The sequence below is a fragment of the Pelecanus crispus genome, chromosome 2, assembly GCF_030463565.1.
Source record: "Pelecanus crispus isolate bPelCri1 chromosome 2, bPelCri1.pri, whole genome shotgun sequence".
In the NCBI taxonomy this organism is placed as follows: Eukaryota; Metazoa; Chordata; class Aves; order Pelecaniformes; family Pelecanidae; genus Pelecanus; species Pelecanus crispus.
Window position 1 is genome coordinate 76,922,444 of NC_134644.1, and position 26,215 is coordinate 76,948,658.

Consider the following 26,215-nt stretch of genomic DNA (forward strand, 5'->3'; position numbering starts at 1 on the left):
CAGACTAACTTGCTAAGCCTGCTATAGCTTAGCAGCTTCATTGACTCAGACCTCAAAACACAATGTCTCTGTAACATAGCCCTCCTCATCCTGCCTCCTCCTCTTCCTCCCTCCCTACATGGCCTGAACTTCATTATTGGAGGTCTGGGCTCTCCTGCAGGCTTTTTTTTTAGGAACTCAGTGCCTGGTTTAGAGAGATCTCAGTTGGCTCACCCCAAAGGTCTCCTTCTTTAAGAGTAAAACAGAGATATTCAGCTGATGCGCTGTCACTAGGCTGGTTTGTGAAACTTACCAAAGGAATCACCAGCTCCTCTCTACACAAAAAATTATTTCAGTTGAGGAAACAAAACAAAAACAAATAAAAAAGCACCTTTAGTAGAGTGAAAATGACATACATCAGATGGGTTTGCTGTGATACTTGTTCTTTTTCATTTGTAAAACCTTAATTTCCCTTCCTAAAGAGTTCTGGTTTGGGCAATTTCCAGTAATGAGGCCTCTATTGTTATTTAGACCACAGTCTGCCCTAAATTATTTTTTAATAAGGTTTGTTTTTTTTCGGTAGACATGATGTTGCATATTTTGAAAATACTGGAGCATGACATGCTTTTAGCTAGCTTGTTATGTTTGGTTGTTTTTTTTTTTTAAATTGTATTCTCTATGTGAGCCATGAGATAATGTCTTTGTCACATATCCTTTTTATATTTTTCAGGAGCACCTGAAAGCTTTTGACCAGGAAGTCAATGCATTTGTGGACTATATGTTTGGACCTCGAGGTAAGTTGCTCCACCTATAGCTCTTTTAGGAAATAATACCTATCCAGATTACTACTCAAAAATATTCTAATAAATAGAAGCAGTCAAAATTTTCTATTTGAATAATTTCTTATTGAAAAATGTGGACTAGGCAGAATCACAGTATTTGCAGAACAGACCATTATTGTAGGAAATTTATCAATGCACTGCATTTATAGAAAGCCAATAGATTTTTGTTTGGACTGTTTGACATAATATTATCTGTAATATAAATTAAAACCAATCACAGATTATACTGAAGGTGAAACAAGAAATGCAACTGAAAGGTTTTTTTGAAACTTAAAAAAAAAATCACTAGATTTAGGAGTCCTTTGTTTCTGAGAACATCAAAGGATTTCAGTTTTACATCCTAATGTAGATTAAAGAAACCTGAAAGCCTGCATTTTTCTGAAAGTGGAAGATCTGTTTTGGGACAGATTCTCATTCATAATCCAGTTATTGTTTGGTCCAGCTACCTATCAAATAGCCTAATTCAGAAGGATGCTCAGAGCAAAAGCAAGAAATGGCTTTTAGCACCTCACATGATCACATCCAAAATTTCAGTAAACCAATAGATCGGGTGGGAGAACGGATGCATCTTTCTACTTCCTAGTCTTGCTTTCTAAAACAGTTTGGACAAGAATAACTTGAATAACTGTAGCTTGGAGGTGCCTCATGCTTTGCTAGGACTGAAACAAGTAATAGTAAAAAAAAAAAAAAAACAAACCCAAAACCAAAAAAAACCCCAACCCAACCAAAACTGAAGTAGGACTGCAGAAAATAAGAGAAAGGCTATGTCAAGGTGAGGACAGAGCATCCAAGTGAGGGCTAAGACAGCCAAGCAGCTAGAGGAAAGAGGTAAGACAGGCGCTTAGACAGCAGACAGTCTTCAGAGAAGGTCCCTGTAAAGCCGTCTTGCTGCCGATAGGGCTGGGCTTAAACATTTAGCTTCAGGAACAGCCTTGCAAACTTTTCGCTGGGGTTAAATCCAGAACTGCTGCCTGTGTGGATGGACTTATGCTTATGTATTCTCATTTTGTTGCAATAATGTCCTCCAGCTCCCACAAACAGTTCTTGCTTAATCAGAAGGACAAGGGAAAGAAAGCTGTAGCATTCTTAAAACCAAGAAATTCTCATTTTTCTTAGCTGCCTGGATGGCTACAAAATCTTTTCCATCATCTCTGCGGTAGATGCGAAGCTTGAAAGAAAGATTTCTGGTGAAGAAACACTGAACAGCTTGGAAACTGCAGCAGAAGTGATTAAAACAGAATAAGTTTTACTAATGGCTTCTACAATAGTGCATTTTAATATTTACAAAGCAATGTGATCACAAGCATAAAAGTACTACTGTTTTTTTTTTTTTTTTTTCAAATGGACACGATGTTCTCCTTCATTCCTCTTCCCTCAGTGGTCTAGAACAAATTGTTTGAAGGAATGAACTGTGGCTAATCCAATGCAGAATACCACACAGATCCCTTTGGGCTTTTAGAAAGCACTTTAGTTAAACAAGTATTATTTGTATTACTTGCCAAGTACACCACCATCCCTCTCCAGCCATCAATGCTGAAGACAGCATTTGTCCATCCATGCCTCCTCACTATGGTCTTTAATTTAACTGGTGGTATAATGACACAGTATCATACATTTTGTGAATCACATAGCTCCCTCCAATGTGTTCATACACATAAATAATTCACAATAAACTGTAAACAGTTTTAAAGTGGATAGAATGACCCCACAAATGAATTCTAATGAATTCTTGAGAGCTTCCTCAAACGTCTAAAACCACAAACCGTTCCCCTTCTTTCTCTCCACCAATTTTCATCCACAGTGCACAGTTCATTCAGCAGCAAGATAGCTTAAAAGGATAGATAACAGTGCTCTATTATTTTAAAAATCAATCCTATATTTATGGTTTATAGTTTAGGCAGTAACTCCTGAAATAGTGGTATCAGCATACTGGTATTACTCATCATTACCAGATGTGGCTGAGGGCATGAGAAGAGGCAGAAAGCCACACGCTCATTCCCAGAGGCAATCTCCACTCACATTGGTAGTACCAGGTTAACACAAGCTGCAGTACTGCACTGCTAGAATAAGGGGGATACTATTAAAGATCCGAATTTGACTTCTATATAGGCATATTTGTGCCTTTGTTCACTGGTGTCAGTTGGACTTTGTACACAAATTTACCTCGATGTTTGCTTGACCTAGCAGACCAAGTTCTTTGAATCAGGTAATAGAAGCCGTATACACGCCTGTCAGTTGCATCTCTTAATGAGAAGCAGTCTTACGATTTGGTGTTGGTCCATATTATTCTGGATAGAAGATTATCTAGGCTCAAGGCAAAATGAGAAACAGTGAAATAGTTATATTGTTCTGTAAGAGAGCATTTTTTCAGGGTCACCTTCATCTGCAGAGTATTGTTTGGTGTTATGCAAAATAAAGGAATATTGAATTGCAGGAGCTAAATCTCGTTACTTGGTTGCTTGTTTTATCTGCTAAAGAAACAGAGGTGGTCAAGAATAGATATATTTTAATAAAGTTATGATAAAGTAATAAGCACTCCTCTCTTCAATTGAGCACAAAGAGTAGCAAGGCATTGGTGCGAAACCATCTACCCTCTGCACCTAAAAATGTCTGAATCTACTCAGACACCAACTGGCCAAAGCTATACAGAAACCTGAATCAAAATGTTTCTAAACCTTACTGACAAAAGTCTGATACCTTTAAAGAGCCTGGGAGGCCTGCCACTCATTTCAAAAGAGCCAAGATTTCACCCCAAGGGTCTGGTACATTGTGCCCAGTGACCATGAATGAGCTTATTCACGGAGCGATCAGAGCTTGTGGGCGCCTGCTCCTTCCCCTGCTGTAGTCCAGCACTTTCACACTGTGGCTTTATTCACTGCCTTGGTCTCAAATTCAGATGCTGTGTGGGTTCAACATTGTAAAAATAATCTTTTCTCCTATTGACAGCGTACCTTTATAGTACTTGAACATGGAGACTAAACCGCAGTCAACAGAAATACTTCTGAGCTCTCCTTCTTCCCATAACTTTTGAAATACACTCCCTTTCCTCTCCCTTCCTGCCACATAAAAACCTCCCTCTTCTTGTCATTCAGGGATAAACAAGATAGTCACATTCCTTGGCTGCCATTTATAAACCACTTTCTGCCAATAACTGTCTTACCCTTCAAGGTACCAAGGTCGGGGTGGAAAATAATCAGTAAGGCTACACATTTTAATAATTTCTCTTGAAATGGAAATAGTATACATCTTAAAAATACTTGACATGCTGACCTGAACAAGCACACGAGTTCTGCTTTTGTATGGATCAGCCCACATGCTTGTGGCCACTCACAGCAGAGTGAAAACTTTCCGAGGGCGTACTGGGACAGCATTTAATGCTGTTTAGTTTAATTTGTAATTACTTTTCCTCTTTGAGCAAACATGCTGTTCCATTTTCTACTGATGCCAGTTGGCCTTTGTGCAAGTAACCTTTATGCACAAAGTGTTGCAATCCTCAGATGGGGAGACCCTTCTTTAGATAGCAGCCTTGCTGACATGACTGCTTTCTAAATCTTCATTTAGGATACCAATTAAATCAATTAAATCCTTATGCTCCTAAAACATACACTAGATCAATGCTTATACACACAACCTTTACCTGTCCTATGACTTCTATGTCCTGTTTAGAGCCCATATGGGAGGAGGACCTGTTTGGAGCCCACATGGGAGCAGAATCGCCTCAAAAACATCCATTCCAGAACTTCACACATGGCTTGTGAACTTTAAGAGGGCTGTTGGAAGTGTTTTACTCTCACAGTGAGGTGATCTTAAATAGACATTGAGAGCTGAAGACAGAAAACAGGCGTTCTACTTCGGTAATGCACAGCAAAGCAAGGCCACCCTAAAGGAAGGATGGTGCTTTGTCATAGATAGTTGTGCTGTCGTAACTGTTTTAATCCTACACCTCTCCTCTACTAGAGGGTTTTGGGAGTCCAGAAGGGAAAGTCAAAAGCAGGAGAGCACTGGACTTCAACGGTAACTTAGGTCTGGTTGAAAGTCTTTCCTCCAAAAGAGCTCACATCCCATGCAGAACCCAAATCCAACCCGTTAGTGTTACAGCCACTGCAATGGAAGCAAGGTGGGAAGTGGAGGGAGACTGTGAAGAGAGAGAAGCTGATGTTCACAGCCCTGTTTTCATAAGCAGATTACTCTAACTCACTTAAAAATCTCATTTTATGTATACCTGTATGCATACATTTCTGAGGAAAGAATAGTTGGAAAGAATACAGCACAGCAAAATTGCAATCAGCAACAGTTTGTTAAATGCTTGGGCACATTTGGTTTGTGCATCATCCATTGCCCAGTCCTTTCCAAATTCAACACAGGTTGAAAAATAGTAAAATGCTTTTTCAAGCACTGTGAATACCTTTTCTTCTTTTACAATTTTAACATAATCTTGGTCTTTGTAAAAAATAAACTAAGTAATTTAAAACAGTTTCTAAGAGCAGAAGGAGCTACTGTGACTTGCACAGTAGCTTCTCACTGACTTATTTCTTCACTTACTCCATAAATTGTGACAAATTGAGAGTAAACTTTTTGAAAAACTAGCCATGATGCCCCTTGTTCTTTTCATAGATAAATATCTGAAGATTATTGCTGTGGAGAATTAACTCTAAATTTTGCTGCATCTTGGGGGAAAAAACAAACCAAACCAAACCAAAATGAACTCCACACTCCTTTTGCTCATGACATCCAGTTGCTCATGGGACAACGAAGCAGTGCCTCCAGATTGGCATCTAGGATTAGGCTTTGCTCATATACACTGAACTATCTGATTACTGCCAATGGGATTACTTGTGTGAATAAGGCAAGCAGGATTTGACCTTAATATTTCATTTCAGGACCAGGAAAATGGGACAGAAACTGTAAGAAAGCAAGCCCTTGCTTTGCCAAATATCTTTGATAACCATCAAAGCAAACATTTGCCTTTTGTTTTTCATATTTAATGATTTTGAAAAATCCTCCTCCTCTATAAATGATTCCTAGCAAATGTTATATACCTTCATGCTTATACAGCAAATGCAGAGTTAGAATAATATATGAACTGGCAAATTTACATGCATACATTGTATTTAATACTATCTGCAAACTGTCCATTGAGCAGATTAAGATGTGATTTAATTAAATCATAAGTTAAAATATTAAATTAAATTTCAAAAAGCATATAGGAATGTTTTCTTCTTTTCATTATCTCTTTCCTGTTAAAATGAGATTTAAGTGACCTTAAATGATTAGGGCATTCCAAGCAGTTTTCACAGCACACACTCTTTGAATTAGCATGCAGTTTTGGGGAGGTAAAAGCAATGGATAGCTCTTGCGAGCAAAGCATGGCAGATTCCCTCTCATGCTTTTAACAGACTTTTTTCATGATGTGATCTGCCTTATTTTAGCAATATTTTACCACAGCCTTCTTAAGTGCCTGCTGCATGTGTTTCTTTTCAGATGCCAGGGTTAGAGGATGGTTCCTTTTGGACTCTTACCTTCCCACATTTTTCCTTACTGGAGCATACCTTCTCTGCATATGGCTGGGCAACAAGTTCATGAAGGACAGGCCTCCTTTCTCTCTCAGGGCTCACCTCATTGTATATAACCTTGGGATTACACTGCTCTCCTTGTACATGCTCATAGAGGTAAGTGTTCTTCCATGCAATGCAGCTGAGAAAGGTGAGCAATACACAGTTTTTAGCAGAAATACCTTAGCAACAGATGGTTTTGCTAGGAAATTTAACATCAACAGCAAAGTAAATTTAAGATCGAGAAAAGTCCCTCAGCAGTGGAACAGTGAGTGGTATAGTACCTTCTCAGCTTACATCTTGGCGTGTTTTAACTGTCCCTCCTGAGCTACAGTCCACACCTGGGGACAGCTGGCTGCTACCAGGACAGAGTCTACAAGCATGAACTTGAATCTGCAGCAGTCACTCAGCTCAAACGTACCTATGCCTCATTCTTCAGCACCCATGAATATGCCCATGGGTTGGGTTTTATTTGTATGACTGTCTACGGAATGATTTTTCTACGTACAAATGCCCATGCTTAAATGTGAACAGATTTATAGATGAAAGTAAGTACTGATTTATTTATGGTATTGGCAATGCAACCTTATTTTTCTGCTCTCCTGACTAAGAAGCTTTCCTCATAGTCAGGCAGTAAGAGGCAGATGTTAAAAACCTGCCACTTCAGCCAAAAGCAAGTGCTGTGGGACTTGGAGGCTGAATATGGTTGCACAGATTATTGCCCAACTACTTATCAGGAAGGAACACGCTCACAGAAATCAGGATCCGTTCAGATCTAGAAGAGAGGCTTGAATGCATCTGACGATTTTGGAACAGCAGAGGACTCAAACAGTGCTCCTCAGCAAAGACGTGTGTTTTCACCTCCCCAGTGGGGAACAGAAGCCAAAAGTCACTATTTTGATATTATTTGGGAGCTCCCCATTCTCAGCCTTGTGATAATTGAGGTACTTTTAATATTAAAGTCTTAACATCCATCACTTTTGGCCCTAAAAAACAAACACTAAAAGACAAAAAAGACAAAACATCTTCTGACTTGGCTTAAAAAGTGACCCCGGGGCATGAGAAGCCCTGGCTGACGGATGTGCTTGATTTCATGGTGTGACTTGAGGAGGTGTGGGCTGACATTGCTGACTTGCCTGCACAGCCTCACAGAATTTCTTGCTCCCTGGGCTCCTGGCCACAACAGCAGTTTCCATGAGAAAAACAAGGACCGACTGTTCTGTCAGCTGGACGAGAAACTTTGCAGAAGCCAAACAGGACCCCAAAGATTTCAAGTTTTAAATTAATTTGAGCTAAACACCAGGTGACTGGCCTGGTCAAAAGGCTGAACAGCAGTTTAGGTGCGTGCCTTTGTGCAAAGGACCGATTTGTGCTGCACAGAGCTTCGTCCTGGTCAAAGCTCCAGCTGGCTTCAGTGGTTGCTGTGGGTGTCTGAGAGTGCAGGATCAGGTCCAGAGTGAAGGAGAAACCAGCACAATTGCTGGAAGGTTTGATGACTCCATACTGATTGTCCTCTAGAATTTAAATTAGCGCTTTGATGTTTAAATCCCCATTTTGCTTGAAGGTATACAGATAACTGTCTTCAGTAGCAGGACTCAAAAAGGATTAACTGAATAGAAAACAAAAATCCTGCTCCCTTCCCCTTGCTGGCTGACTTGGCCTGCCACAAGTAAATGAATTAACAAAGAAAATTAACAAAGAAAATTTTAGCAGGTCTCACATCAATGAAGCAAACTTGTTTTTTGCCACCCTCATATCCTTGTAGGAATTGTGTTGAGCCAGCTCCTGTTCAGCTGTCTCACTGCCCTGTCCTTCCTGAGGCTAACTTTGCTGCAGATGATCGCTGAGTTGTGTCAGTCCTCACATTAGTCCCTCTAGACCTTGATTCTGTAGCTGGAGGCTGCTGATTTATGCCTCCCAGACTGCAGCTGGGCATGCCTGGCAGCAGCTCGTAGCCCACATTCTGCATTTTTTGGGAACCCAGGAGACATCACAACTGATCTGCACTGTCAGATGTTTTACTGCAGATTTCACTCTTAGCTCTGGACTGTCAGCCAGGCTGGTTTTACACTGTACAAAACACTCTTCCATAATAGTAGCTCCGTATTTTTTTGTACTCTGCTTGCCTGGTTGCTATCACAGCTTCTCCTGTGAAGGAGCAGAATGAAAGTTAAGACTTGCAGACCTACCTGAGGTAGCTTCCACATCCCTGCTGAAGGAAAACAGGCAAATGGGAGAGCAGAAGTCATCTTTAGTACTGAGTAAAGTTATGGTGACTTGTCATGGTTTAGCCCCAGCCAGCAACTAAGCACCATGCAGCCGCTTGCTCACTCCCCCTGCCCCGGTGGGGCGGGGGAGAGAATCGGAGGAGTAAGAGTGAGAAACACTCCTGGGTTGAGATAAGAACAGCTTAATAATTGAAATAAAGTAAAATAGTAATGATAATGACAACAATATAATAATGATAATAATAATAAAAATATACAAAGCAAGTGATGCACAATGCAATTGCTCACCACCCACCGACCGATACCCAGACAGTTCCCGAGCAGTGATCGCTGCCCCCCGGCCAACCCACCCTGGTTTATATACTGAGCATGACGTCATATGGTATGGAATATCCCTTTGGCCACTTTGGATCAACTGTTCTGGCTGTGCCCCCTCACAGCTTCTTGTGCACCTGGCAGAGCATGGGAAGCTGAAAAGTCCTTGACTAGCATAAGCAGTACTTTGCAACAACTAAAACATCAGTGCGTTATCAGCATTCTTCTCATCCTAAATGCAAAACACAGCAGTATGCCTGCTACTAGGAAGAAAATTAATTCTATTCCAGCTGAAACCAGGACATGACTCAACATTTCAAAATGTCTCATTTCCAAAGCCTCTCCCTGGCCCTTATTCTCTCTTTTCTGGACAGTAAGCTCTTTAAGGCAAGAGTTACCTATATTTAGAGCTATCTGTACAGCAGTTTCTTATGTAAACACAGCTGATCCCTCCAGTGAGTATCATTCAGGATTAATTCCTGGTTACAGACATCCATAACAGTTGTCTTATTCCTCCATCCTCCCAATACACCTGAACCCCTCTGGTCTCTGTAACAGAGATAAATCACAAAATAATAAGCTCTATAATATAAATAAACCACCAAAAAAAAAAACCCCAAAAAACAAACCACTCCACCAAAACCCCCCAAACCAGTTATTGGCATTGTTCTTATCTCTTCTTGGTTTTGTTTATAAGGTGCCACACAACTTTTCCTGTGATAGCTCCATAAAGGAGTGAGTGCTTCTTAGACATTCAAAGGAAAAATATCTCATTCAAAAGAAAGGGTGTATCTCCAAATGCAGACTGTCCCACATGATGGGTATAATGAGAAACATGGTAAACCAGCTGATGGGGATACCTGTGCCACAATTCTTCATCTCCGCACCTTCATCTCCTGACCTAGTTTAGTTGTCCTTTGACGGCAGTTCATTTGTACAGCCTCAAGGCAAGACGACAAAGGTTATAGCAAGGAGTTATAACAAAAATGCTGTTTTTAAATCACCAAGAGCAGATTCCTCTTTTGAGCCAGAGCTCCATGCACTGCACCATGGGCATGAAGTATCTGAGAGACAATTTTAGCTCCATGAGCTTTGAGGTCAACCAATCCCTAAAGTACTTGGAGGAACAGGTCCAGGACAACTCTAAGATGTGCCATTAGCATGAGGTCAGATACCCCTACTATCTCTAAAGAACAAGGTCTACAGAAAAACAGCTCTGCCCAAGTACCCTCATCCTGCCAAGATATCTCAAAATTTTTGTGCCAAGGAAGGGTTAGGTGCTTTTGAAGGCCTCCCAGAAGGGCAGTATATTAGACCTTAATCTAGACTTCCGAGTTAGGCGAATGGATTTTCTTGAAGTCAAAGGCACTTACCTCTCCCCATTGAATATAATGGAGAAGTGGGGCGTTTGAATTTGGAGCATGGCTTTTTCAAGTACCTGAAGCTTAGACACAAATCCTGTGCTTAAATTAGGCAGGCTGCAGGTGCACTGCTGAGGGCCCAGAAGACAATTCCCTCCACTCTTGCTGCATCAGAGAAATCAGAGAAACCTGCATCAGAGGTTTGTTACTGGCTGTGTACTCTTCTATACCATGAAGTGTTCTTAGACCCAGATAAAGTCTACTGATCCAACAATTTCTAGTAACATTGCCAAAAATCTGCATAAAGGAAAACAACCACCACCCTTATATTTTAACAAAAATCAAAACTTTTAGGAATTTCACTGAAGAAAAATATGCCTTTCCTCTATGCAAATCTCTGCCTAAGATCCTAAAAGTACCAACGATAAGCAGAAAACCAGCTTACTGTGAAAAGCAATCAGGCCTTTGCATATTTTAAAATTATTTCATGTGCAAGTCAACTCACAAACCACACTCCAGGGATGCAGTCTGAGGTGCCAGAGGCCAAGATAAGGTTTTGAAGTTCACCGCAGGATAAAACTGTCACAACTCCAATGATAAATTAAAACTGGAAACAAAGGAGACCAATGCTGATCTCTGAATTGTGAAATTACTCAGGCGAGGATACTCTCTCTCATTAATAGGAAAAGACATTATCTCTACCATGGTCTTAGGCTGCTTTCCCCAGCAGTAAGTATCACCTCTGCCCTATTTAAATTAAATCTCAGCTAGTCATCAAGCTCTCACCTTTTGTTGATCAGGCACTGAGAAAACCAGGACACTAGCACCATCTGGGTCAGATTAAAAAGGAGATCCAGAGATATGTGTCATTAGCATAGGGGTGGCGTGATGTCTCAAGCTGCCTTTATCCCCAGGTAGCTTCACAGGCTTATTACAAACCCGTAGGATTTGTAAGCAAGCAACCACATCCATGTGGGGAAGCAGGGCGTGCATGTGAGGACTCTTCGATTCAGAGCAAAGGGGAAAGAGCAGAACTGCACAAGTATTGCAAGCCCAGTGCATGAACCTTTTTAGTGAAGCCAGAAGAAAAGTCTTACCTTACAGGATTTGGGGGGGGGGGGGGGGGGGGACGGGACCACCAAAAGAGAGAGAGAGCGTGAGTAAATATTACCTTCACTTTACATGTTTCTAGGAGCTGAAAATTCACCCCACAGTAAATCCAATTTCTGAACTATAGTCATGACTTGCAGACCCATAGATGGCAAGACTATGTGAGGATTCCCAGGAGTACCAGAATTGCCTTTTCTGTATCCTCTGATACCAGGGAAAGGTCAGAAGCTCAGTGCTGGCATGATCAGGGCCACGGGCCACTGTTTTTAGCCCTATACATTGCAACTGGGATTACATCTCACAGATTTCTAGAAAGCCCGGTATAATGCCTAGATTTGGGATAATAGTGGGAAAAAATGAAAGGAGCAAACCAAAAATAGAAGGAGCACTTAAACTGTCTTATTCCATCATTATAATGGCTGACACCAGAAAGATTTGCTTCCTAACTGTGTAAGTGTTAAAAAGACAGAGCTTGAGTAGCAGAAGGTCTAAATAAATTTTAACAGTGCAGGTGATGAGGAAAGGCAAAAAAAGACATAGATTCTAGCTGATTTGAACTGTCCTGGAATTTTACTATAGAAATGCAACTTCAACATAATGATTTTTTTTTTAGGATTGTAATAAATGATTGTTTACACCCTCATTAATTGTTCAGAAGTTAGCGAATGTAAATTTAGCAGAGAAGTAAGGAATGATTCTAGATCCATAAGGACTGGTGCTTGAGGTGAAGGCTTCCTTTGAGGTGATTCTTTAATTAGGACAGAAAGACTGTCTTAGCCTTAGGGGTGCAAGAGGAAAAGAACAAAGTGAGAAACCAGAAGAGATCAGGTGCACTTTTCTATCATTTGGAAAGGAGAAGTGAGGGGGAAAAAACTAGACAGCAAAAGGTCAGAGTGCAGAGTAAAGCAGTGAATGTAAGGACAAAACAAATAGCTTTTTTGAGCAAGAAAGACCTTTATCTGAATAGACTTAAATTCCCAGGTGTTCTTCTATCTTAATCAAATAATTTGTTTGGAGAGCTGAGGAACTGACTTTGCTGTCCTTGCCTGCAGTCATTCTGGCTGGACATGTTGTCCTCACTTCTCAGCTTTCATCCTCCAAGTTCCCCATGTGTTTCCTACTGACCTTTCTGAGCTCCACATTTAGGTAGAACATTTAGCTTGTTCATCAAAAAGGCAGTGCTCTGGCTCTCACCTGCACATGCAAATAGAATTCAGTAGAACTTTATTGGAAATCCAGTGTATAAATTCATAAGATGAGGTTTTTCGTATGTGCAAAGCTTCTGATACTATCACTGGTACCACAAAAAAACCCATACAGGAGCTATTCAGAATAGGAGAAGTAATCAAAGATTCATGGAAACCAAGCCTAGAAGGGATTTCTTTTAGCTTATTCCACTATCCCAGACAACAGCAACACACAGGGGAATTATCTAACTAATAACTAAATTCAAGTAATTTTGAAGTCATTAGTTCACTAATCCTTCTAGTAGTGTCCCATTTACTTAAGGGGTACTAAATGGAACTGGCTGGGAGTTTCTCAGCAATGTGGCTTTACATTTGAAATAGTTTTTGTTGACAAAAAAAAAATTCAGACATTTATCAAAACTTCATTTGGGAAGGGGGTCTGATTTTTGTCACTGTGATATGAACTTTCTGACCTCAAAATAAGAAGAAATCATAGGACTGCCTACATCCTCTGCTCCAGAATAACCACTATCCTTCTAGTTAGGATGTTCCAGCAGGATGAGAGATGCAACATGGAGCCCAGATGTACATATTACAGGCCAGGATAGGAAATCCCAGTCGGTGCATTGCAGGATTGGCCAATCTTTTTTGGGGGGGCACCATGCATGCAATTATTTGACCTCTAACTAGACCCACAGAGACATGGAGAGCCTCACCAAGGAGTAGCCCAAAGCACGCTCTTTACATTTTTGTCCCCATGAAAAATACCTCGACTGCATCATAAGGAGGGACAACAAAATATTTTAATTGTGAAAAATCTTGCGGGGCATTTCCTATTCAGCACCTGTTTCTTGTTTGGCACAACACTGCTACTAAGTTGTTACCACTTGGGGAAACTGAGGCACCGACCAAGTGGCAGGGCTGGGAGGAGGCTCCTGGAATCCCCCAGTCCTGGGCTGAACAATCTAGCCCATGCTGCTTCCCTATGGTGTTTACGGTCTTGCCAGACTACACTTATTTGAGACCTTCAAGACACAAGAGCAGCAATCTGGAAACACAGGCTGTTCTGCATCTCAGCTATCCAACTAAAATCTGGGATTATACCACAATTTTTAAAGGCTTGTCTAAAAACAGGCAACCTATATAGAGAGATATTCTTCAAATACTATTCACAGATGATTTTACAATTGAATGTCCTAGCCAGAAAACCTGCCTGAAAGCCTTCTAGGTATTGTTTAGGATGGATTTAGTGATAATTCAAGGATGATTCATGCTACCTTCCTCTGTTCATCTACTTCTTATGTAAAAGTGCAATGGCCTTAGTAGCATTGCGGCATGCCTTCACCCCAGCCTCTTGGGGATAGGAAGACAATTCAGATGTTGCACGCTTGTGGAACTGAGCCATGTTACAGTCAAGGAGCTGATTTCTCCCTTTAAGAAAGGAAAGTCAGGTAAGATGATGAATATCTGACCTCTGTTTTTAGACACTGATAATCTTCTGAGGCATTTCATTGAAAAATTCACTTAAAATAAAAAATGCAAAGAAAACAAAGTCATTCCTGAGACACTGTCCTAAGTGTTTGCTTAGATTCCTTTTCCTTGGGATGTGGCCAGCAGATAACTGCTTTTACGACCGTTTTGTCCAAGTCTATAGATACAAGGAGGAGCTGCCATTCACAAGGATTAACAAAGATCTCCTCCTACAACCAAAGAAAATAGATGATTCACAGCACTGCAAGTTAGACCCTTTTTTCCACTACATAGACAGATTAGTCTTCTTTTTTAGTTTAGCAAGACCTCCATTGCTTGAGAGCCGTGGTCAGATCAAGTTTTTTTAATTGGCCTGAGGGCTGGCATCCCAGAGAAAATCCAGTAAAACTTCATACATGTAATACCGTCAAGAGGCTTCTTGCTCCGTTTTTTCCACAAGAAGGACATTAGTGCTCATCCTCCTGCTCTGAACTTTTGAGAGAAATTTCAATTATTTGAGTACTAATTCCATTATTAGTTTTTCTTCCCTTCTGAACTGTTTCTGGACAAACAAGCCAATGTACCAGATAGACAATTTCAGTTGGAAGGGACCTACAACAATCACCTAGTCCAACTGCCTGACCAATTCAGGGCTAACCAAAAGTTAAAGCACGTTGTTAAGGACATTGTCCAAATGCATCTTAAACACTGACAGGCTTGGGGCATCAACCACCTCTCTAGCAAGCCTGTTCCAGGCTTGGGCACCCTCTCGGTAAAGAAATGCTTCCTAACGTCCAGTCTAAACCTCCCCTGATGCAGCTTTGAACTATTCCCACACGTCCTATCACTGGATACCAGGGAGAAGAGCTCAGCACCTCCCTCTCCACGTGCCCTCTCCTCAGGAAGCTGTAGAGAGCAATAAGGTCGCCCCTCAGCCTCCTTATCTGCAAACTAGACAAGCCCAAAGTCCTCAGCCGCTCCTCACAGGACATTCCTTCCAGCCCCATCACCAGCTTTGCTGCCCTCCTCTGGACGCATTCAAGGGCCTTCACATCCTTCTTAAATTGTGGGGCCCAGAACTGCGCACAGTACTCAAGGTGAGGCCGCACCAACGCTGAATACAGCGGGATAATCACCTCTTGATGGGCTGGTTATGCTGTGTTTGATGCTCCCCAGGATGCGGTTTGCCCTCTTGGCTGCCAGGGCACACTGCTGACTCACATTGAGCCTGCTGTCAGCCAGCACCCCCAGATCCCTTTCTGCAGGGCTGCTCTCCAGCTACTCCTCCCCCAATTTATATTTGTGCCCAGTGTTACTCCATCCTGGGTGCAGAATCTGGCATTTCGACTTGTTAAATTTAATCCCATTAATCGTAGCCTAGTGCTCCAATCTGAAAATTAGCTTGCAAAGTAGAGCAGTCAAAACTCAAAGTGGATTCCTCTCTTTCCCCGAAAGGAGACCCGGCACTATGTAAGGCACCTACAACAGAGAATAGAAATGTTGAGCTTCAGAAAAGCTGACATGAAAGAGCAAGGTTAAGAGTGTCAAAACGGATCTTCACTCCAAGCTGCTGGCTCTTGAAACACAGACACAAATCAGAAGGAACTCTTCTGCCAAGTCAGACGACTGGGGAATAGGCACACAGTATGATCTGCAAAATCTGGCCTTACACGGAATCGTGGAAGAATAAACAAAAGAAATTAAAGACAACCCTGCAGTCAGAGAGTGGTATTCTTACCCCAAAGCTTGCTCTCCATTTGCATGCTGACCAGTTGTGATGAGCTGCAGATTTCTGAAATGCCAAGTTAAAAATTTGTGATATTTAAAGTAAATATTTATTCTATTTCTGAGCCTTTAAGGGTCTTCTCATCGCATTTTCCAACATGAGAGCTATGAACGGAATACTTGAAAAAATCTTGAGATGCGACCGAGCAGGCCAGTTCAGCACCATCAGGAAAGTTTCCTAACCTTTAACACACAAGAAAACAACACACAAAAGAGATTTTTGAAAATCAGTCTGTTGTAATCATATAGAAATCAGAACATTTGTAAAACAGACTAATCAAGAGATTTAAATATCACATTTTCCTAGCAAATTTCTGTGAACCAACATTTCACCTACTGTAGCAGAAAATTTTATGAGGTTAGGTATCTTCAGCAAGAAAAAAAATGAGTTAGTTTTTAAAGGAAGAGAAAAAGATGTTGAAAGAGTAAAGTGTTTTTGCAGTTAGAACCTGAAAAAAAGCAGATTCCCAAAGATACATTAAAAGAGAAATGAACAAATTTGACCAATTTAAGCTTAGGAAAGGTATGAACTTACAGATATAGAATGCAGTAGAATCAATCAGGTGAAATTGTTTTGATTAATCTTGGAAAAAATGTTAAAAATTTCATACCTCATAAAGTAAAATTGTTTAAGAGCTTTAGATAAAAAGAACATTATAGGCACATCATATTACAGAACTAAGTTACAAAACTGTGTAAAGTATGAATACAACAAAACACAAACTTTATCTCTTACCTTAACAAAGCAATAGAGTACATTTGCAATAGTAATTTATAGTTCCTCAGTAAAATCCGGAGAAAGGGTCCTCCCTAATCTATGACATTACCTCGCACAAGAATGGAAAACCAGTCACCTCTTCCCCATCATTTGTTTTTAGGGTTTTGAGGTTTTGCAGGTCATGATTTCAATTCCCTGCAATCCCAAGGGCTAGAGATGGTGCCACTGTCACTGCTTCCCACCTATAAAGCCAATGAGGGTTTCATTATAGTTGACTAAGAAAAATAAAATAGCAAGAGGCAATATCATTTATTTCCTGCTCCTATTGGTAGAATTAGCAGCAGAGGTTTCTGGCAGAGTTGTTAATGCTCATGTTTGAGGCAATGCCTTACTAAAGCTCCCAGATGTCACCGCTGCAGCCCACTAGCATCCAGGATGCTGCCTTCCAGATGAGCTCCTGATACTCCAGCACTATTTGACCATACCGCTCCCAGCCAAGACCAAGATGACAATTCCATTTTCTTCAGCATTTCTCAAGTAACAAGACAGATTTGAGAGCAAATCTTCAACAACAGCCTGTGAATGATGCTGTACCTGCTTATTCCAAAAGTCTCTGTTTGGGGATCACTCAGTCACCTCTCATTTGGAAAGAAAACCCAAGGCAGGAGAGTGCAAAAAGAAGGCACTGAGAGGAGCTACCCAGAAAAGCAACCATGCAGTAATATCTCCCCATCCCTCAGGAAGATGCTACCTATTGCCAGCTACAGCATAGGCACAGGTCTGGGGACCAAGGACATGCCACAGGAGGGACAGCTGGGGAACTGTATGCCCTCTGCCTCCTACTCAGAGAGCAGAAAGGATCCCTTTTCCACTCAGCTGCTTTTTGAAAGATAATAGGGAAATGAAGCAACATAATTTGCTTTTCTCAAGGACTTTTAACTCCCTTCTTTTCAGCACCTCTGCAGATTAAGTTAGTTGGAAAGGTGCGACACATGCCTCTCCTTCCCACACGCCTGCTACAGCGAGGAAAGGAGAGGAACCCACATGTCCCAGCCCTGCGTGCTTGCAGGCACAACACCCAGGCAGCAGCCAACTTGGCAAGACAAGCTGTGATCTCAGCTGCGCTGAGCATTTGTATGAGGATCTCTAGCTGGGTTTTTGGTTTTTCCCCTGTTTTTAGACTCCCGTCCCATCCTCTTTGGTGACCTCTGGCACACACTGTAGGCAAATGCACCAAAACAAGGGCTGTTCCAAAAAGGAGTTTGTTTCGGTTGTTATATAGCAGTTATCTGCCAACTGCTCATTCTTTGTCTTTTCATCTCCCTCTGCAATCTCTACGGGTTATTTTGGCCACATACACCAGCTATGTTGGAATTACAGGGATAATCACAGACTTGCAATTCAGAGGAAAAATAACAGAAGACCCTGGGTCTCCAGGTTTTACTGCTTTTTAGTATGAATTTATAATAAGCATTCTGGGCTTTTTGCTAATTCTCCAGATAATATTATCAATAATAATTTTTTAATGTATTTAACTCTAGGAATTAATTCAGTTTGATCACTGAGAATATCTCTACCTAGCTTTTGTAGAGAATGTCACACATTCAACACAGGAGACTACTTTTCAGTCTGAAGTGGAGGAATAAGTCTGTACTGACAGAGACACCTTCCCTGTGAATGTAGTGCCAGAGTTGAAAGCAACCCACTTCTCACAGCATCTTGCAATTCTGCTTACAATGTAACACTTCGCTATACTTCTCCCACCATCACTCACTGCATCCTCTGTAGAGAGGGAGGCAGACCCCAGAACATGAATTGCTCAGTTTGGCCCCCAAAACCACTTTTCACACATTGAAGAATAAGCAAGACCTTTTTAAAATCAATAGACTCTACAGAGCATTTGTAGACAACAAATGATGCTCCCTATTCCAAAATGGCTGCTGAATGCTTCAGGTGGTCATTACTATAAAAATATTCTCCATCAGAAGCCACCATGTTTTTCTAGAAACCTTCTGCTCCATCACAGTGTGGTAGCCTGACATTTCATTGCTTTGTCTGCTTCCTAGTATGACATGCGCTAAATCTAAGAAATTGCTTGTGCGTCTATTCACGTTTCCATTCAGCACTATGCCTGCTCTCCTCCACTTCCTCCTGCATTTAACAGTGTAGGATAGAGACGTGTGTGGCATTAGGAAATAGTTCTCCCATTGCACTGCTTTGGATTTGCCTTCTGTTTGCTTGCTTGCTTGGCATCAGGGAATTTTTCTCAAGGACAATTCTGCACAAGTAGCTATGTTAAGCTCTGTTCATGCTGCTTCAGGACAGACATACAATATTCAAGCACAAACTTTGGAGTGAGGATCACTGCACTAAGTAACAAGAGATTTTAATGGATGCCTTGAAGGCTCCAAAGCTTGAGAAGTGTAAAAGGTGTACCTTTTCAGTGTACATCTTCTACACAGCCTGATGCCTTTTCCAGTTTGAAACAGAAGACAGTAGCAGGTTGTCTGGTTTAGGAGCATCGGTTGATGGAAGGAGTGGGAACCTACCATATTTCCGTGCCGCTTTTTTCAATAAACACAGAACAACTGCAGTGGTAAAAGCAAACTGCTACATCTGTTAATGAGCACAAATGCTGTGTTTTCTGTTCCAGCTCATCCTTGCCACATGGGAAGGCAGCTACAACTTGCAGTGCCAGAACCTCCACAGCGCAGGGGAGGCCGACGTCCGGGTGAGAGGCGGGAGCAGCTCAGCCCCCAGCATCCGCAGCGGTCCTTCCCGCCGCGGCCTCAGTGCAACACTTCTGCGTCCACAGCAGTTATAAGGATATTACTGAGGACATCTTTAACATGAGGGTTTTAATCAAGCTGCCTAACAGCTGGTAGCAAACAAGAAGCGTTATCTTTCTGATTCAATACAGATGCATCCTTGCTGTAGAAAGCATGACAGGGAGTATTTTGAAGAGGCGTATATCAAGATTCGTGTTCAAAACAGTGTTGCCTGACTATTAAAACACAGAATATGGATCATTTAAAAATTTGGAACAAAAATCAATCATCTAAAATGTAACACTTGTTGGGCTTTAGCTGGAAACGGACTTAAGCCCAACTCTAAACTCTGGAAAACTGCAGAGACAGTTTGCTGGCTTGGCTTATCTCTAGTTTCAACCCTTATTACCGCATCACAGCAATTCCATGTATTAACTCTCTGTCATTCCCCACGTCAGGCTTACTTTCCAGATAACATTAGAGCTCAAGGGCAGAAAGATTGGTTAACTTATATAATTTTCCCCAACCCTCAAAGTTTGTCTGTGTTATGGCAAAGAAAAGGTCAAATACCTTTTCCCATCAAGGCGTTTTCCCTCTTTCTGTTTCAACTAACTGTCTCTAACTGTCCTGGGACATAACCCAAACTCTGATAAAGTGTCTCAACTCTAGAGGAGGGTATATTCCATTGTGTTGAGTGTCAGATCTGGATTATTTAAAAAGAAGCATCTGCCAGCAAAATCTGTTCAGTGCCAAGAAAGTGTAAATGGTAGCCCCTTTAAAAAAAAAAAAACAAAAACACAAAACACCCACACACAACTGTATTTTTTATGAAAAAAACAGAACAGTTAAAAAACCCTTCCTCAAAGTTCATATTTCTTAAATTATATTTAGATAATTATATATTTATACAATCACATTTAAAATTATACATTTTTTCTAAACTGCATCATTCAAAAGGGAAATAAAATTGAAGCCAGAGCTTGTGCTCCTCCTTCAGTAGGACATTAATGCCTTTTGGGAAGTTGCATGCCTAGGCACTGATAAGTACAGCAATATTCAAGCCCTTTTATGGACAGATGTTGATCTCCTGCTCCTTTGTTCTTGCTTGTACAGGTAGCCAAGGTGCTGTGGTGGTATTATTTTTCCAAAGTAATCGAATTCATGGATACTATCTTTTTTGTACTGAGAAAGAAAAGCAGCCAGATCACCTTCCTTCACGTGTATCACCATGCCACCATGTTTAACATTTGGTGGTGTGTTCTGAACTGGATACCTTGTGGGCAAAGTAAGTCTGTGTTCACTTCATCACCTGGGGTATAAGTCACCTGTTGGTGGGGGAGAATCACATCACCATGCAAAGCAAGTGTATCACTGACAGCATCAGTAAGATTCATAGCCTTTCAGAACTGCCAAATACCCACAGACTGCAGTAAAATTAAAAGCATGGTTAAAAGTTCGGGCAAAAAAGTATCTGAGTGTTAGGGCCTAGATTTTCCACTTAGCTGCCACAGCCCCTCATATTTACTTCTCTCCAAACCACTTTTAGACAGGATAACACTGCTGAGTAGCACCCAAGAGCGATCACATACAAGGCCTACTCCAAAAGCAGATGTAGGAGGAAATCATGACCCTAGTAAAGTCAGCGTCAATCACAACAAATGAACTCAATAGCATTTGTACAAGTTTGACTCCTGTATGCATCAATCTAACATTCTGCTTTAGCAAGATACTTTACTTACCTAATGGCTAATTAAAATACCAGTTTGAGTTTGCTTTGTTTTAAATGAGAATACATCTCATTCAAGCAGTAGAACTACTGGACAGCCAGAACCAATCAATACTGTCTTACATTTCATATCAAAATAGCAGAAGTAGCAGCATCCTTTGCCTTTTTATATTTTGGCTGCAATATATTTCACAACAGTAATCTCTAAATGACTTGGCTCTTAGAAGGATACTGCAATGGTCATCATCTCCCCTGTTGAGGTGGGGAAGATGTACGGTGCCATAGGCTGGTCACTTGGCATTTGTATACTAAGTCCAAACAGCAGAGAACTACTTCAGGTATCTCACAACGTGTACACTTTTCCAGGACTTCATACAGCCAGAGGCTTCCAGTGGCATTGTTAGAGTTGAGAAGACAATCAGTTTTCTTACTTTGAGCTATTAAAGAGAGTCACCTCAGTCCGCTGCAACATTTTGTAAAGCAACTTGTTGCAGGTGTTTTTCAGAACAAAAAGCAGAATTCGCATTTGTTGTCACTTATTCTGGACAGCACAAAATCAAAGTAAATCTGGTATAGGTAGAAGCAGAGATCAAGGATTTCATAGCAATTATGAGCTATTTCTACAGAGGTGTAAACAAACTAGTGGAGGTTTGTGCTTTCTATTGTGTCTAAACATATTCCCCACACTTTGCACTAGCTTTGCACTATTATAATTTACAGAGTGGAAAAATCAGTAGCTAAATAATTAACTAGTAATTAAGTCATTAGTCAGTGAAAAAATCAAAACAATTGGCGAGACCATCTTGTAGTTGTCAAGCACTGCCATCAAACACATGAGCAAACAGCAGATAGAGTAGTGCTGCTATTTCTCAATAGTCTGTAAGGAACAGAGGGTAATTAATTTGCTCTAGAATTAGTATTTACTAAGTGTAGCTAATTACAGTGGCAAAGTATTATCTGGGGTGAAATTCTGGAAATCTGCATCTAGCAGAAGAGCCACCGAAGAAAATGAAAGCGGTGCTCAAACACAGCCACACGAGGCTAGTTTAATTCAGAGTAAAGCCCATACTACTGCATCAGAGAGCAGGGGAGCAGGTGCCTCCCAGGCCGCTAAGCTGCAGCACCAGCAGCACAGTCTCCCACAGCAGCGTCTAAAGCTTACAGCAGTAATGGAGAGACTCGCGCAAAGAACGTTTGGGAAGGGAACAAAAGCAATAACCTGTAAACTACAGAACAGAAAAGGAAAGTGGAGAAAATGAAAATACAGGATGAAAATACAATATTCAGCATGAGAAAAACCCTATAGGAAGTATCATTCAGTTTGTCAGTTGTCCCTAAGACAGCATCTCTTCGCATCAGGAATGTCTTTAGCAAAGGATAAACACAAAGGGAAGACTTACTGTATGCAAGAGACATTGCTAACAATAATATCTTCTCTCACTTTTTAGCAGTTGGTATATAAAATGTTTCCCTTGTTGGATTTTTACAGGTTTCTTTGGACCCACTTTGAATAGCTTTATCCACGTGCTCATGTATTCTTATTACGGACTGTCAGTCATCCCTTCTATGCGCAAGTATCTGTGGTGGAAGAAATACCTCACTCAGGCACAATTGGTATATATCTATTTTAATCTTATTTTTAACGACCAGAAATCCTTCAAAATACCAGAGTTGAATGACAGATCAATATTGTCATTTGCAGAATTAAGCCAGTTAGAATTCAGATATAAAAAAGCTATCATATAGAATAAGTCACCAGTACAGCTAGTATAACTTAATAAAGGAAATGGAGCTCAGAAGTATTTTCTACAGTAGTAATGCAGTAGAAATACAGTAGAAACTCTACAATCCATAAAATTCCATTTTTTTTATCTCTCATGTAGAAAATGGACATTGCTTAAATCATGGCAAATAGACTGATTAAAGAGTTATAAAAACTGTCTGACAGAGCCAGCTCCAGCTGGCTCCAAGATGGACCCACCACTGGCGGAAGCTGAGCCCATCAGCAAAGCTAGGGGCACCTCTGTGATATTTTTAATAAAGGCTAAAAATTGCTGCACAGCAGCTGGGAGAGAGGAGTGAGAAAATGTAGGAGAAACAGCCCAGTAGTCACCCAGGTCAGAGCAGAAAGAGGGGAGGAAGGGCAGAGATTTCCCTGCAGCCCAGTTGCTGTACCCAAAGAGCTGAGCCACATCAAAAGCTTCTATCAACAAGATATAAGGCTTGATGTGAAATACAGTTCCTTTCACTTTTTTATCTTAGGGCCTGTTCATATAATTTAAGAGTTCAGATGTTTGCAGTGAGCTTAAAGACACCTGTATAGAAACGTGCTTAGCAAATGCTTCTCTTCTGAGCTGAGACCGCCCCTGCAGTTGAAACACGCTGCCCTGTTTGAAATAATAATGCACCTCAGCACGCTGGATTGATGGCACGCCTAGCTGGCTCGGGAGAATCAGCATGGGCTGTGGTTCACAGTCCTAAATACAGGCAGCCTTCTGCAATTCCTTCTTCATCTCATTTTTGCTTTGTTTGTCCCCATCTTAACTCCATTAATGCAAACCCCAGCCTACCTGAACTTCTCCTCGGACCTGGGATTTCCATTTTCTGTTCAGACTTCTAAAGCTATTGCCCAGAGTCTTCAGAATTTTCTTGAGTTTCTGCCCAGTAACAGCGACAATGCTGTACCTGGCATGACACAGTCTGGAAAACAGAACAACCCCTATTAAAAAAAAACAAAAACAAAACCAAAAAAACAACCAAACCACAAAGTAGTTTAATTTTGCCAGCTAGGCCTATAAACTCATTTTTAGAAACTTCTGACCCAGTACAGGTTTTTTTAATTTCATAAGAGCACCATTTTAATTTAACCCTCATAATACATTCACAGGTTCAGAAAGGGATAGTTTTCAAGAGTACTCAAACTTTCAAAGAGCAGGAGTAGGTGACATTGTTATATCTGATTTAGCTAGCACTGACCCTTTCTCAGCAAATACTCATGCATGATCTTTCCTCCACAGATCCAGTTTCTGCTCACTATTGTGCACACTCTCAGTGCAGCTGTGAAGCCATGTGGATTCCCATTTGGCTGCCTCATGTTCCAGTCCTCCTACATGGCCACACTGGTCATTCTCTTCATAAACTTCTACATAAAGGTAAGCAGGCTTCCAAGAGTGCTCTGACAAGAGTGGGGAAAAAAAAAGAACTTTCTGGATAGCAGTCTTGATGAACTCACATGTAGAAGGAGCACCAGCACTTAAAATATGTTTGTATTAAAATATGTATGCCAGTTAAGAATGAGGGATACAGTAACGTCTTCAAGAGAGAGTTATTCAGTAGTGATGACCTCCCCATTCCAACTCAGCTCTTCTGCACTTGTATAGCAACTCAGGTACCACATTCAGGACTTAGGAGGTCTGAATTTACTCTGTTGGGCAACTTTGAGTCTTCCTCCCTCCTTGGAAGAAAGAAACAAGCAGCTCTGTCTTTGCACTGTTTATTTCAACCTTTTTTAGCAGGGACTGCTCCAGCCTGCCTGTGTACATAGAGCTTCTAGTGAAAAGGGCTTAAAAACTCTTTTGACATCAAAAGTATTACAGTAACACTAGTAAGGTAATATCACCCACGGCAGTGAAAATAATACAGTTCCCTTAACGCAGTCTGAAGCAAATATATACATCTGCATCAGCAAACACCAGACAGCTCCATTTTACAATTAACCATAAGTTGTGTTTGGGGGCCACTAAATAAATCCAAGTATTTACTTTGGATTTTGCTTTTATAGACATACCGGAAAGCACCTTCAAGAACAGCTATAAAGGAAAACCCTGTCACAACAGAAATCAAGAACGGTTTCCATAAGGACTACTTTGCTGCTGCCAATGGATTCCTGAACAATAAGAAAGCACAATAAGTATAGTGTTTCCTGTGATTTTTTTCTAAAAAAAAAGAAAAAAGAAAAAGAAAAAAGACTGAATTACAAGCTTTAGCTTAAAACCTATTTGATTACATTTATCAGTTCTTTGTACCAGACACTTGTTAATGTACTGCTATTTAGGTTTTAACAAAACGAGTAGAATTACTTGTCCTGTCAAAGATCACCATTGGAACAAGGAAGGCCAAGATCTTTCTCATATGAAAAAGAAAACCCTTCTGATCTCTAATGCTGAAACAAGAATGCCTTATAAAACACTTGATGGATAAATCCATCAACACCTTCAAAAGGTTGGGACTCTGTTCAGACTAAGACAATGACCACTTTCTGTGCATGCAAGAGGTCTTGAGGCAAGGCTTCGCAGTGCACCCAACACATTTGACTAAACTGTAGCCAAGATCAGGAAAAGGAAGGGGCCAGGGAGAGAAATTAAAAAAAAAAAAAAAAAAAAGGTGAGAATCATACCTTTTCCATCACCATACCCCTCTCTGCTTCTTCCCAGCCATTCCCCAAAGCACACTCCCTCCCATGGACACCAGCGAGGTACAGCCAGCCATTCCTTTGGTCCTGTGGGAGCCCTGGGGAAGGATGTAACGGAGGGCAGAGCCCAGGTGCACCATCCCATAGTTTGCAGACAGACATACACCATGCTCATTTGCTTTACGTATGTGCAACCTGACTCAAATGCCACTAAGGCTGGCAGGAGCTTGCGATTTCAAGGCAGTCTACAGGTAGCACCTGGGACTGCCCAGTATGGTATTTAGAATACATGGTATCACACAATGATATGGGGTTTTGAGTTCTAGTCAGAGCAAAACAAGTCACTCTGGATGTGCTAAATTAATAGGAGTTCTGGGCAAATGGATTTTGAAAGAAATAGGAGCTCAACAGCTTAATGAAGATAAATCCTTTGAGTGTAAATGTGCACAAAGTTAATCCTATACAAATGCTGCTAATTTGAAGCTAACTGACATGCCACATATTAATAGACTGGAAGATGCAGAAAATCTTAAAAGTGAATTCAGCAATGAGCAAATCACATTATGTAGGAATTTCTGTGCTAGGTGGGCTTTATTCAGACTGATCTCTGACTAGAGAAACAGATGAGACTGAGGAACAATCCTTTGTAGGGAAAACAAGGAGATATTTGCTGTCCGCAGCTGTAACAGCATGTCTCTCAATAGCCAGTCACCATCTTCTGTGCTTCAGTTAGCTGCATTTACCTCCCACTTAAGTGGTTAGA

General features: G+C 41.0%; 1 protein-coding gene across 1 annotated transcript; it reads left to right on the forward strand.

The window, feature by feature from the left end:
* Positions 1-715: 715 nt before the first annotated feature.
* On the forward strand, positions 716-24,951 carry ELOVL2 (ELOVL fatty acid elongase 2). Its single transcript, XM_009492668.2, has 7 exons — positions 716-773; positions 6,303-6,490; positions 19,201-19,278; positions 20,429-20,600; positions 22,531-22,655; positions 24,059-24,193; positions 24,823-24,951. Exons 1-7 carry the CDS (start codon positions 758-760, stop codon positions 24,949-24,951), a joined length of 843 nt encoding a protein of 280 aa, XP_009490943.1. The 5' UTR covers positions 716-757.
* The last annotated feature ends 1,264 nt before the right edge of the window (positions 24,952-26,215 follow it).

Bases quoted from the DNA above. Each gene is read 5' to 3' on its own strand.
- ELOVL2 (XM_009492668.2), top strand. The intron at 19,279-20,428 runs GTGAGAGGCGGG...TTGCTTGTACAG, and splicing joins CAGGGGAGGCCGACGTCCGG to GTAGCCAAGGTGCTGTGGTG. The intron at 24,194-24,822 runs GTAAGCAGGCTT...TTGCTTTTATAG, and splicing joins TCATAAACTTCTACATAAAG to ACATACCGGAAAGCACCTTC.